Source organism: Littorina saxatilis, linkage group LG6, assembly GCF_037325665.1.
Source record: "Littorina saxatilis isolate snail1 linkage group LG6, US_GU_Lsax_2.0, whole genome shotgun sequence".
NCBI classification, from domain to species: Eukaryota; Metazoa; Mollusca; class Gastropoda; order Littorinimorpha; family Littorinidae; genus Littorina; species Littorina saxatilis.
Window position 1 is genome coordinate 24,478,383 of NC_090250.1, and position 13,591 is coordinate 24,491,973.

Genomic DNA, 13,591 nt, shown 5'->3' on the forward strand with positions numbered 1-13,591 from the left:
CAGTTTCATTCTGTGAGTTCGACAGCTACTTGACTAAATATTGTATTTTCGCCTTACGCGACTTGTTGTTCTTTTTCTATGCACTTTATTTTTCAGACAACACAGCTGACTGAAAAACAAGTCGACAACGGCAGTAGTTTCAAAATGCATGGAACTAGGGTAAAAAAAAAACCGCGCTCGAAAGCTGTATGTTTATAACTGACCGTAAGAGCAATGTATTCACGCGGGTGGAGAAGATGGACATAAAATACTGTCCTTCAATCATCTTATCGTGAAATGTCACCTATAAACTGTAGTTGTTATCCAGTACAATTCCCTTTCCTCAATCCACCAAAGAAGACTCTTCTCAGGCTCTTTCTCAGATGAGACCACATTTCTCATTACCAAGCACTGGCTTAGAACGTCATTAATCCCTGAACAGAAAAAGCCCTCCCCCCCCCCCCAAAAAAAAAAACCAAAAAAAAACAACACCACCTAAATATAGTAATAAAGAATGTTCACAGCAGAAACCCAAGTCCGGAAATCCTGCGGAATATCACGCCATAAACTCGAACCACCATTACACGGGTTAAGAGCTGAAAAACTAAAAGCAGGATTCAAAGGGGAGTACGTTCAGGATCTGAAAATAACATGCGAAGGAGAAGGGCGAACCTTTCCCAGCAACTGTAGAGTTCCGCACCAGTTGTGTAAAAGAATGCTTACACGTACGTATGAAAGGCGGGCTGTTTTTATTCTGCCCTCGTCACCGTGAACCGCCGTGTTACTGTGCGATTGAATAACATCATGGTATAAACCGATTCTGTATTCGGATACTTTTTTTTTTTTTTAATGTTACTTTGACAAGAGTCGCGAATGTCTGTCATAGATGCAGCGGTAAACAGATGTAGAGTACGTATTGATATGGTGGTGAACAAGAATCGTTATATTATGCTACCCTTGCCTACCATGCAGGCGATACTGAATTCTGTCGTCACGGTGGTCGTGTGCATGACAACAACGAAATCTTGCTTACAAATACAACTGTTTCATGTTATGTAATTTGAATGAAATGTTTAAACCAAACAAAATCTGACTTGCGAGATTGGCTGTTTTCAAGACCGATTCTCCGCTGCACATCGAAAGCATATGGTGTCAATTGGGGGGGGGGGGAAGGATTGGCTGTTTTCAAAACCGATTCTCCGCTGCTTTTGACCATAGAAAGCATATGGTGTCAATTGGGGGGGGGGGGGGGTGTCTAACTAAGTGAATCTGAAAGGGTCGCTCCTCTTTCAGTCGACAGCGAGGTTTTTTGGATAAATACAAGAATCGTACAAGTTAACACATGTATTTTAATGTAAATAATGTTGTAGTGTTCCCGTTTGTCTTCATGTTCATGCCCCACTGCTGTAATTTCTCAGGTTTGAGTTGTTATCAAGTAACTTTGATTTGATCCGATTTGATTTTGTCTGTGACGTAACTTCCACGTGGTCGACTCGGGACTGTTCCGACTGTGCGTGTGGGTCAAAGTGAAGGGGTGCTCCTGCCCCAGAATAAAGTCCGGACGGTTCGTTGGTGGTGTACAAGATCTTTTACAAGGAAAGACAGATGTCTTCGAAGAGACAGGAATGTATTTAGACACATTGTCACGCATTTAGACACATTGTCACACACCGACAGGCAGAAAAACAAACTTGCAGACAGAAAAAAAGACGACGACGACGGAGAAATAAAAGTACTGACCTGACACTTGTCCCCTGGACAGAACACTCCGTATAACCCTCTGCCTTGAAGACGCAGCTTGATTTCTGCACACCCAACAATAACAACATCACCTTACACGCTGCGAAAGATATAGTGTGCACTCTTTTTCTTAACTCTCATCGCTTCAGGTGTTCAGTGGAGAGAAAAACTCGTCTTTCAAAGGGAACAAAAACCTGCTCTATGATTTACCACTCTATGTTGAATTAAACTTCTGCCATTTTTTCGGGGGGGGGGTAAACTTTGAAAACAACATACAATGAGCCGTTTTTTTTTTTTGTAGTTTCATAAAAGATTCTCTGCTTCTCACGAATAAACTTTAAACAATGACTTCACGAATATAAAACAAGGACCCGGTTCTGTAGTCAACGTAGTGAAACTATGACATGATTTATTGTTGAAACAAAAAAAAAATAAGTTGATAGCTTACGTGTGCACGGCGTGGTTCTATGATCAGCAACACAAAGAGAAAATTTCTTTACAGCTTCCAACGCGAGGGAAAAAAAGTAGAGAGTACTGTACAAGTATACAACAAGACGTTCTTCACGCCTTCTCCTTCATAAGTTTTAACTGCGAAAGCAAAGTGTAAGAAAGTGCAAGATGCAAATAACCTGCGACGTTTACACAGCTGAAAGCTGTCTACAAACTGGGTTGTAACGATCGCAAAGTCCTCTGCTTTTAAACAAACATCGATCGATTTTGTTTGAAGCTGAAAGCGACACACCAATCTAGACGGATTTTTTGCCAATGCTCCAAACTCTCTCGGGATATTGTAAACTGTTTTCTCCTCTTTTTTTCTCGACGAAAACCATGTGTTTTGTCCTAATGCAGAAAAACAACCGTACTGCTCTAAAGAATGCAGTCGACTCGAATCAGCGTTTGCCACGTGCACAGATTGTATCCATTCATATATTTCACACGCGTCAAAATCGAGACTTTACAATGGCAAGTCAAAGAAACGACCGCAAAACAAACAAAATCTCATCTATATGCATCGACTCCTCCGATAGCAGGTTTTGTAACTCGCTATTTTCTAACCTCTGTGTGGGTGGTTTCTTGTCCCAATGAAATATGATACTCTATTGCCATAATATCAACTGATAGATATGTATACCGAACGAGCTGAGATTGGAGGCATGTTTCAGCTGTTGCAGGTGTGTTCTATTGTCTTAGTTTGCATCCTGTCTCGCGAAAGTTGCATCAGTCACGCGCGCTGGAATTCACATATGGACTCGTTCCCAAACGCAGTTAACAATAAACATGTAGGGGAAAGTCGCCAAACCCGGAACAGTTAAGGAAAAACAACCAGACCAGACAACAGTATGGATATTGCAAAGCGTTCTTTATAGTATCATATACTACAGTCTATTAGTAAATAAACCAACAACATAAAAGTCACGCAACTCATCAGACTGATCATTATAAAAATGTCTGCATCTGTTCCAGGTTGTACGCATGGGTGTGCAAAGTGGGACACCGTGTTGTCAAACTCGGAACACATACAAAAACACACCGACTCTCTTTCTAGCTCTCTTTGTGTCTCTCACACACACATATATATACACCTAACCACTCTCAATCACACGCACAAAAGCACACTTTGCCACACACACAAGAAAAATAAATACACCATAACATTTTGATTGAGCCATTTTATTTAAATGGGTTTTTTCCACATGATATTTTGATTTTTATCAAGGAAATAACAAATCGGATAACAATTTAAGCCTAAAATGTGAGAACAAATAAATAAATAAGGGCTAGGTTGAAAAAAAAACCGAGAAACAAAACCTTAAAAAAAAAAGGAAAAAAAAGAAGCTAAGAACCGATTTCGCAGACAATGTTCTTTTGTCTTCTACTGTCAGCGCAGTCATCGTGTGAACACTGTGTGCACTTCTGGTATTGTATCATGCCCTCGGGGGAGTTGGTGCCACACATGAAGCAGTACCACGAGATTTTGCAGCTTCATTTGTACCCCTCTTCAGTTGACTAACAGATATAAAAGGACTACCTGCCCAATTGACTAAATGTAAGAATCAATACGCATAAAGTCTGAAAGCAAATAACTAAGAACAGATTTAAGAACTGATTTCGCAGACACAAAAAAATAAATAAGTACAGATTTCGCAGACAAAGTCCTTTTGTTCTCTGCTTTTACTAATTTAGTGCAGTCCTCGTGTGCCCACTGAGTCCACTTCTGGCACTGTATCATGTCCTCAGGGGAGTTGGTGCCACACATGAAGCAGTACCAAGTGTTTGCCTCCAGGATAGAACGCATCACCGTTAAGAATGTTCCCCTTTTCTTCCTCCGAGCAGATTGAAGATGTCCCCCTCTTGGGGTTTTTTTCTGAGCAGAATATTATTTTGTAGCTTCCTCCTTTCCTCTCTTCTGTTGACCTGCATTACCTTTTGCAAGTGAAATCTACAGCTTTTGCTTGTAAAAAGAAGATGTGATGATTTCAGATTTTTGTTCTCGTTGTGTTCTCTTCGACGAGTTTGTGGTTGTGCGTTGCATGACATCAACGGCAGGTAGGATAACATCTGCTGCTGACACCAAGCAATCATACAGAATCTCCATGTCCAGTGTACAAAACAACGATGGGGTTGACGTTGGCAATTTTATCACAGCTTCATGAATGTTATTGACTAGTTCTTGTTCTAACTCTGGTGTTAATGTAGAAGGTCTTCCTGTGCACTTTACTTTTTTAATTTGTTTTTTCCTTCTTAATGTCTTTTAAATCCGTTTCTCACTGCCGACAAAGCGCAGCCCATTTCTTCTGGTAACCACCGTCCGGGTCACACAATACTGTCAAACAAACCAATCAATCATTCAATAAAACTTATAGAAGGGAAAAACACAACAAAACCGAAAAGAGAATTGAATACGTGAATAAAACAGCAGTGTTCAGTTTATTGTTTGATAAGGGTAAGATGGAACGGAATGCGGCAAAGCTGGAACACTGTTCCATGTTTGCCTCTCGAATGTGTTCCATCATTGCCGCATGGCACCTGCATGGATTTTGAGTTAACCTGTTGGATATACGTGACGCTTCAAATCTTTGTCTCCGTTAAAATTATTGCAAATCCATGAAGGTTTATCATAGCAATCAACATTTTATGTGAACGTATATAGATAAAGAGTAAAAATACGAATTGTAGACGGTAAAAATAAGAAGAAGAAGGAAGAAAAGTTTAAAAAACGTACCACTTTTTTTTGTTTTGCCGTGGTAGCCATTTGTCTTGCTGGAATAACATCAAGGAAAGTCACTAGACATTTCTGCAAAACAATTGTTCATGAACTGTTTTCCGTTGATCGCATATTGAGGTGTTCCAAGTTTGCCGACTGTTCCGGGATTGGCGACTTTCCCTTACTTTTGATAGGTCAGGTTCTGGAAGGAGCTGCAACTTGCCATGACATCAAATAACTCGCACACACGCACGCACACACACACACTTTCTCTCTCTCTCGTCATTTTTCCTCCCTCCGGTTCCTATCATATACTCTCTCTGAAGACTTTGTTCCTATCCTATAGGCTTACTTACATAGATGCACACTCATACTCTGTCTCTCTCTCTCTCTCCGTTTCTCTCTCTCTCTCTTTGATTGTTGGACATGTCAACTTAACGTCTCTTTGTTCTTGTTATTGAGTTACCTCAATGGGCGAGAGCCGGACGAGAGAAAAAAAAGCATGCTTGTATTGCTTATTCTGTCACCCTCGAAAAATAAAAGTTCAATTCAATTCTATTCAAGTCTTTGTTCCTCTCCACGACTTGTTCTGGTCTTAGAGATGCACACACATACACTCTCCTCCCTCCCCCGTGATAACAGAGGTCCAGGATTTTGAAGACCGGCCGTGGTAAGTCTCTCATTAAAGCTAGCCTCACCTCTCTTCTCCTCCTGGACAATGTCCAGTTCCACGTTCCTGAAAAGCACTGGGTCCAACGCCTTGGCGATTCTGTACGGCAATGGCGGCGTCGGTCTCTCACACACACCCTGTCACATGCCATACACTACGTCAATAAAAGACATGTAGGACCCAGCCTTTTTCACAAATAATCAACCAACAAAAAAACAAAGAAAGGTAAGTTTATGGTACGTTTATTTACAAGAGAAAGCGAAACACTTACTAAACCCTCGATCTATAGATTGACTTTAAAACATACGATATCGATATTTAGAAAAACAAAAAGCGTCTCTTTTTGACCATCATTAATGTAAGGTCATGGCCATTATGTGTATGTATCAGTATTATTAAAGTAGACGAACAAAACACACCACAGGTAAATAATAATTAAGGGTTATCACTCAGCTTCGGTTGTTGCTTCTATGAAGATGCTACGTTTTATCAAGTTACTTTTCTTTTTTTTCTTTTTCTTCTTGGTTTTGAAACGTTACAAGTCTATAAATAATAACAAAAACAGAAAATACGACAAACTTACATCAAAAGACTGTATTAATGTCAAACAAACAATACATGAGTGGCTTTCGTTTAACTCACCAGACAAAGAGAAGAATCTTTGTCGCAAAATCTGTGCAGTGACTCGGACGTTAGGGCAAATCTATAGATAAAAAAAGCACGTCTTTATTACAGACCGTTTAATTAAAGCAAGGCAATATGCAGCGTGACAGATTAGTCAATTAATCAATTATGAGTAGGTGCAAACAAATCAACGTATGACACATGCGTCACTGCTTTGTGTTTTTAGAATAAGTTCTGGATGACAGTTCGATGAATGTCAATATTTTGTGATGCAACACCTCCCCTCGTGACACGCACGAAAAAAAATCATAAACGGCTGCAACGATAGATACGTTTTCCGGAAATAACTGCCTTTGGCCTTATCTAGCTCCAAAAAAAAGCACAAGAAAAAGGCCAGGGACAAATTGCTACTTCAGCGAAACAAGCGCTGTAGACAATATGGAGTGGCACGAAACTTTATGAACCAATCGTTTCATCTGATACAGCCACAACAGCCTATTAAAAGCCCCGACTCTTCAGCTGTCGCCCGGGACCCAGCAGCCCGGGGCAAAACACTGTTGAAAGATCCAAGAAAGTGCTGATCTGCAGATGGTAAGATTGGGCCACAGATGCAGCCCTCGTTAAAGTCTGATTAAAGGGAGGTGGTCGAGCTCTGAGGTGACGAGGACCCCCCGAGGGCAAAGCTCAGGGAACACTCCGCATGTCTTGGATCCCGTGATCAACCATGCAAAGCCTCACCGTTATGGCGACCTTTGTAGGGATGAAAGCTGAGTTTTCAAATCATAAAACACATTTTGGCTTAGGATTCAGATAAAGCGCGTATGTTTTTTTGTTTAGTTTTGTTTTGAATTAAGATTGGGATTCAGGAGAAATGTCTTCTAAATTAGAATTCCCACGTTGGAACTTTCCTCCCTGCCTCAGTTGTTTGCTCTGCCGTTTGTAAGAGGTCTTGGACACAATCACATACACACTAACATACACACAACACAACACGACACGACACAACACAACACAGTCATACAGTGTGTGTGTGTGTTTGTGCATGTGTGTGTGTTTGTGAGCATTTGTCTGTTGTATGTGTTTGTTTGCGTGTTTTTTGACTGTGCACTGTGCTGCGCTGCGAAAAAATGTGATTCTTTGTATTTTATGCAAGCATGTATATGTGCTCTTTGATGAGTATTTTCCTTTTCATCTGAGACAAACTGTATTAGTTGGTTATATCGTGTTGTGTTTTTGATTGAACTTGTAAATTGAATTTGTAAAGCGCTTCGAGCTGTGGAGAAGCGCTATATAAATGTCCATTATTATTATTATTATCATTATCATTATTATTATTATTACAACACAACACAACACAACACAACACAACACAACACAACACAACACAACACACAACACAAACAGACACAGACACGACACGACACAAACACGCCACAACAAACACATCCGACTTCAGTTGCCATGCTGCTTTTTCCAGGTTTGAAGGGATAGGGATAGGAAGCGAAAAGTTAAAATCCAATTTCGTTTTTTCCCGTCTGTTTGTGTGCGTTTTATTTCCGACGATTATGTTATGCTTTAAAAAAACAAAAAAACGTTTGGTCTTTGTTTTGTTTCGAACAAAAAAAGATCAAAAAGAAAACACGAAGCAAGACTGAAAATTACCTCTGGAAAAATACCCAACAACAATAAATGCCTAGGAGTGTATACAAGTAGGAATTTAAGTGACTAACGATGGGTGTACATACACCATTCAAAACTTGCTCAATCGCATCTTCCGTGTACACCATAAATAATTACGAATACAAACCTCTGAAAACATCATTAAAGTCTTTAGGACCCCCCCCCCCCCCCCACCACACACACACTTTCTAAGATCTTTAAAAATACATATTAGAAAATCATCTCAACAAGAACGTAAATTTACAGAGGTTACTAAAAGACAATCTGAGAAAGACAAGTCTTCAAACAGGTTGGGAGTATCTTGAATTGGGAGTTATTAACAATGAGAGGGGAGGATTAAAAATGAGAGGGGAGGAGGGGGGTTCTGTACTGACAAACTGATAGAAACAAATCACAAAATAAGAGGCTTACATTTTGCCGTTGATGTCCGTGGACGCCTTCTTTTGCTGCCGTATAAAAGTGACGGCTTCGTCCAACTCCGTGGTCAGGCCGAACACTCCCCGGTACAGCACCTCGTATACCACAGCTGTACACACACACACACACACACACACACACACACACACACACACACACACACACACACACACACACACACACACACACACACACACACACACACACACACACACACACACCGACATGCACAAAGATACAGTGGCAGGTGAAGCAAAAGCCGCAACCAGATTGGCAAAGTAACACACTTACGTGCAAAGTAACAACCAAAGAAGGTAGAACAACAAAAACGGCACAACAGGTGGTGATAGGAAAACAAAGACTGGGGAAATGATTTCTCGTTTTATGTGTGCGGGCCCACTAACGTTCAGTGTGCTTGATTAATAAGCAAATGCACGCAATGTCTATTTTCCCTCTGAATCGCGCTTGGAGTTAGTATTTTGTTTGTTTGTTTGCTTAACGCCTAGCCGACCACGAAGAGCCATATCAGGGCGGTGCTGCTTTGACATTTAACGTGCGCCACACACAAGACAGAAGTCGCAGCACAGGCTTCATGTCTCACCCAGTCACATTATTCTGACACCGGACCAACCAGTCCTAGCACTAACCCCATAATGCCAGACGCCAGGCGGAGCAGCCACTAGATTGCCAATTTTAAAGTCTTAGGTATGACCCGGCCGGGGTTCGAACCCACGACCTCCCGATCACGGGGCGGACGCCTTACCACTAGGCCAACCGTGCCGGTCTTGGAGTTAGTAAGAAAATCCTATTCTGTGGGGGGAGCGCATCTTCTTATCGTTCTTTTGGAATCTAGAACTCATTTTAACAAAGGTTCAAACAGCAAAATTAGGAGAGAGAAAAGAGAGAGAAAATCCACCAAAATGTCAAATGTTCGCAAATTTTGAAAATAATGCACATTTACGTTTTCATTTCCCCCAAAGTCTGAAACTGCACATCAACAATCCATAACCAAGTCAATCATTCCAAAATTCAATCAAAACGCAAGTCAATCATTCAAACAATCAATCAAAACGCAAGTCAATCATTCAAACAATCAATCAATAACCACTTCAATCATTCAAACAATCAATCATTAGGCAAGTCAATCATTCAAACAATCCATAACCAAGTCAATCATTCAAACAATCCATAACCAAGTCACTCAATCATTCAAACAATCAATCAGGCTGCATTAGGCAAGTCAATCATTCAAACAATCAGTCAATCGATAGGCCAGTTAATCATTAAAACAAACAATCAATAAACCAAGTCAATCACTCAAACAATCAATAGATTGTTAATCAAACAAATGATTAATCCAACAATCGGTCATTAAGAGTACTTACATTGACAGAGAGCGAGGTCCTGCACATGGGAACGCGTCAGAACCAGGTCGTAGTGGCCGTTCTCGGCGTACACCAGACAGACCTGTTGAAAACCAAGGAGCATACAGTTTTATCTCAGCGTACACGAGACAGACCTGTTCAAAACTATCGAGTTTTAAGGTATCGCTCTGAAAGTAACATGGTTTCTCACGCAAGCATAATAAAACTGTAGATGTGGATCGAGCAGTGAAGGCCGAGAAAAGCGCTGCCAGGGCAGTACTGGGTCAAGGAACGGGTGTGTGTTCAGCAGCAGCAATAAAAAACAAACACACAAAACTCTCTCTCTCTCTCTCTCTCTCTCTCTCTCTCACACACACACACACACACACACACACACACACACACACAGACACACACACACAGTGCACACACTTAGAAATATCACAGTGTGAAATTGATGCTGCTAAAACATGTGTATAAAACAATGCTACCGTAATTAACAGCGACACCGCCAAGCCGAGACAAATGTCGACATAACACACACCAGCAATCCACCCCCCCCCCCCCCTCCGCTTCCATTTCCTTTGTGAGCCCCCCCCCCCACCCCCCACCCCCCCTAACCTCCACTCTTCCCTCCCCCATTCACACTCTCGACCCCAAAGCAAAGCAGGACGTGCAGCTGAACGTCGATGAGATCGATAAATATATACATAGCTCGGCAGCTCATTTGTTTTAAACAAATCATTAGCCTAGCCCCCCCCCCCCCTCCCCCCCGAGCGTACAGCAGATACAGTTGATATCAAGAAGCGACAAAGCGGAACCTCCACATTCGTGTCAACAGTCTTAAAACAACAGCTGTGACCAGTCACCCTTTAATGTTCCCTCCTACACCCCCCCCCCCACCCCATTACCGTGACCACAGCTGAATTCTCACCCACCACCCCACCCTCTCTCTCCACATTGCGACCAGCAAAGAGGTCTGTCGATATTATGGTCCACAGGTGGCCATCGCTTATTATTAATCCCACCAGTTTCTGTCGATAAAGCGTCGTACAAAATGCCCGTTACTGCCATTTCTGGCAATAGATTAAACATTAGGGCGAACAGCTTACGATCAGTGTAGGTACAAACGACGCCTAGCTAGGCAGTAACTATACAAGCAAGCACATGGAGAAACGCCCCCCCCCCCCCCACCCCCCTCTTCGATTACAATGGATACTAAATGTTGCCGGTCAAACAAGGAGCAGCAACAACACCAACCGCAATCAACTCAAGTCAGAATTGCCATTTGACAAAATCTGACCTTGTGCATTAGTATGAAGATTGAACGACACGCTCCATACTTTTTCCCTGCTGGCTTTACAGATCAATACGGACGTATGTTGTGTGTCCCTGATGTTTCAATAAGCGTCAACATTTTCTTTTCTCCCCTGTAAACTCTCATTACCTACCTAACCTACTCTCCCCCCCCCCCCCCCTTGTCCATGCACTTAACCTACGCAGCAATGCAAGAAAAACGGTCAATATTTGCCCACTAAATCAAGCCTTTTTAACGCTTGGTTGGACCATCACATTATTTGAAGAAAAAAAGCTTGTGATTTCATGCTGAGTTTACAAAGTGTGTCAACAGATGTTTGAGTCCTCCGACAGTATGTTTCTTCACAATAAATAATCGCGATATCAGCACAAGAGCACGGACGTACTTTATAAACTTACACTTGAAATAACCTTAGCTCTCATAGTTCACACACACACACACACACACACACACACACACACACACACACACAAACACGCACGCACCCACACACACACGCACGAAGGGGGGTGATCAAGTAAATTTAAAGCCCCGGTATGTCTCAAATGGTTTACAAAACGATTTAAATCTTCTAACAAGTCGCGTAAGGCGAAAATACAATATTTAGTCAAGTAGCTGTGGAACTCACAGAATGAAAGTGAACGCAATGTAATTTTTCAGCAAGACCGTATACTCGTAGCATCGTCAGTCCGCCGCTCATGGCAAAGGCAGTGAAATTGACAAGAAGAGCGGGGTAGTAGTTGCGCTAAGAAGGATAGCACGCTTTTCTGTACCTCTCTTTGTTTTAACTTTCTGAGCGTGTTTTTAATCCAAACATATCATATCTATATGTTTTTGGAATCAGGAACCGACAAGGAATAAGATGAAAGTGTTTTTAAATTGATTTGGACAATTTAATTTTGATAATAAGTTTTATATATTTAATTTTCAGAGCTTGTTTTTAATCCGAATATAACATATTTATATGTTTTTGGAATCAGCAAATGATGGAGAATAAGATAAACGTAAATTTGGATCGTTTTATAAATTTTTATTTTTTGTTACAATTTTCAGATTTTTAATGACCAAAGTCATTAATTAATTTTTAAGCCACCAAGCTGAAATGCAATACCGAACCCCGGGCTTCGTCGAAGATTACTTGACCAAAATTTCAACCAATTTGGTTGAAAAATGAGGGCGTGACAGTGCCGCCTCAACTTTCACGAAAAGCCGGATATGACGTCATCAAAGACATTTATCAAAAAAATGAAAAAAACGTTCGGGGATTTCATACCCAGAAACTCTCATGTCAAATTTCATAAAGATCGGTCCAGTAGTTTAGTCTGAATCGCTCTACACACACACACACACACGCACACACGCACACACACACACACGCACATACACCACGACCCTCGTTTCGATTCCCCCTCGATGTTAAAATATTTAGTCAAAACTTGACTAAATATAATGAAAAAAGCAGTTCTAACCTTATGGAACAAACTTGCAATAGCATTTAATAGCATTAAATGAAACAGTTCGTTTGAATTGCTATTTAGCTCGCGTATACCACACACCAGAATTCGTGGTTTATCTAACCCCTGAGCCATCGTGAACCCGTGTGATCCACTTTCCTTTTTTTTCACAATTTAGTCGTCAGTTTGTGATTTCAATGCGACTGGCTGTATCTGCAATAGCACGTTATCGTGTACCTCTGATTCTAAAACGCAACAAACGGCTGCGAGTCACACGAACTTGGCGGCGGCGGCTGAGTTCAAAGAAAGCGAGCGCTCTGCAGAAAAATCGTCCGCTTTGAGACACGACCTTGCGTGACACGCTTCTGGGCTATCTTTTTTAAAACTTTCAAAACTTCGAATTGTACTGATCTTTTCTTGATGAAAAAATAAATCTTTTATGATTTAAGAATGTTTGTGTTACTAGGTGTCAAAATTATCATTAAGACTTTAAAGGTTAGTTCTAGCGCCAAAACGAGGCGCCCGATTGTAGATCAGACGGTCCACGAAAATATTCTTGGAAAATTTCTCACTCTCGACGGAAAGCAGCCATGATGTTCCCGTTCGGTGAGCGTTCAAATGGAAGGGTGTTTGTACTGTGTGTAAAAGCCTGACAGTATCTGTGATGGTTTACGGGAGGCTTACTCACTGTGCCTTTAAGGGCACACTCTTTTTCGTGAAACAATTCCTGAGGTCTGCACAGGATGTTACCTGGGATAAGAACATCCCTCCACTTGTTGATCAATGTACACGTAGCGCATTGACGTTAGCGCTGTCTCTACAGGAGAAAAACAAAACAATAAGCCAGTTGTCTTTAGCCATCTCTACTTCATCAGACTGGAGCAAATCGATGGGTACCACAGTATTGGCGTTAACCGGTAATTACCGGTATTTTACCGGTTAAAATGAGAAAATACCGGAACAAAATTGGCTGCCGGTATGACCTACCGGTTGATTTTTACGCTGGTAAAACAACAAAACCAGTAATCCGAGTTGGACGCTTACTGGTTCCAATGACCAGCCTACTGTTTTTTCCGAACTGTTTGCATCATAAAAGTTTGCGTACCGGTTTGAACAAATGCCATCACTGTACCACAGAGT

At 41.4% G+C, this 13,591-nt stretch overlaps 1 protein-coding gene across 1 annotated transcript in view; it reads right to left on the reverse strand.

Annotated features, from left to right (window-relative positions):
- Window positions 1–9,806, reverse strand: part of LOC138968802 (uncharacterized) — a 98,372-nt gene extending 88,566 nt beyond the window's left edge. Inside the window, exons 1-5 of the mRNA XM_070341447.1 lie at window positions 9,701–9,806; window positions 8,310–8,424; window positions 6,237–6,297; window positions 5,623–5,731; window positions 1,720–1,784 (exon numbers count right to left, since the gene is read on the reverse strand). Coding sequence (XP_070197548.1) covers window positions 1,720–1,784; window positions 5,623–5,731; window positions 6,237–6,297; window positions 8,310–8,424; window positions 9,701–9,803 — 453 coding nt within the window. The 5' untranslated portion in view covers window positions 9,804–9,806. The remainder of the gene's footprint in view (window positions 1–1,719; window positions 1,785–5,622; window positions 5,732–6,236; window positions 6,298–8,309; window positions 8,425–9,700) is intronic.
- Between the last annotated feature and the right edge of the window lie 3,785 nt (window positions 9,807–13,591).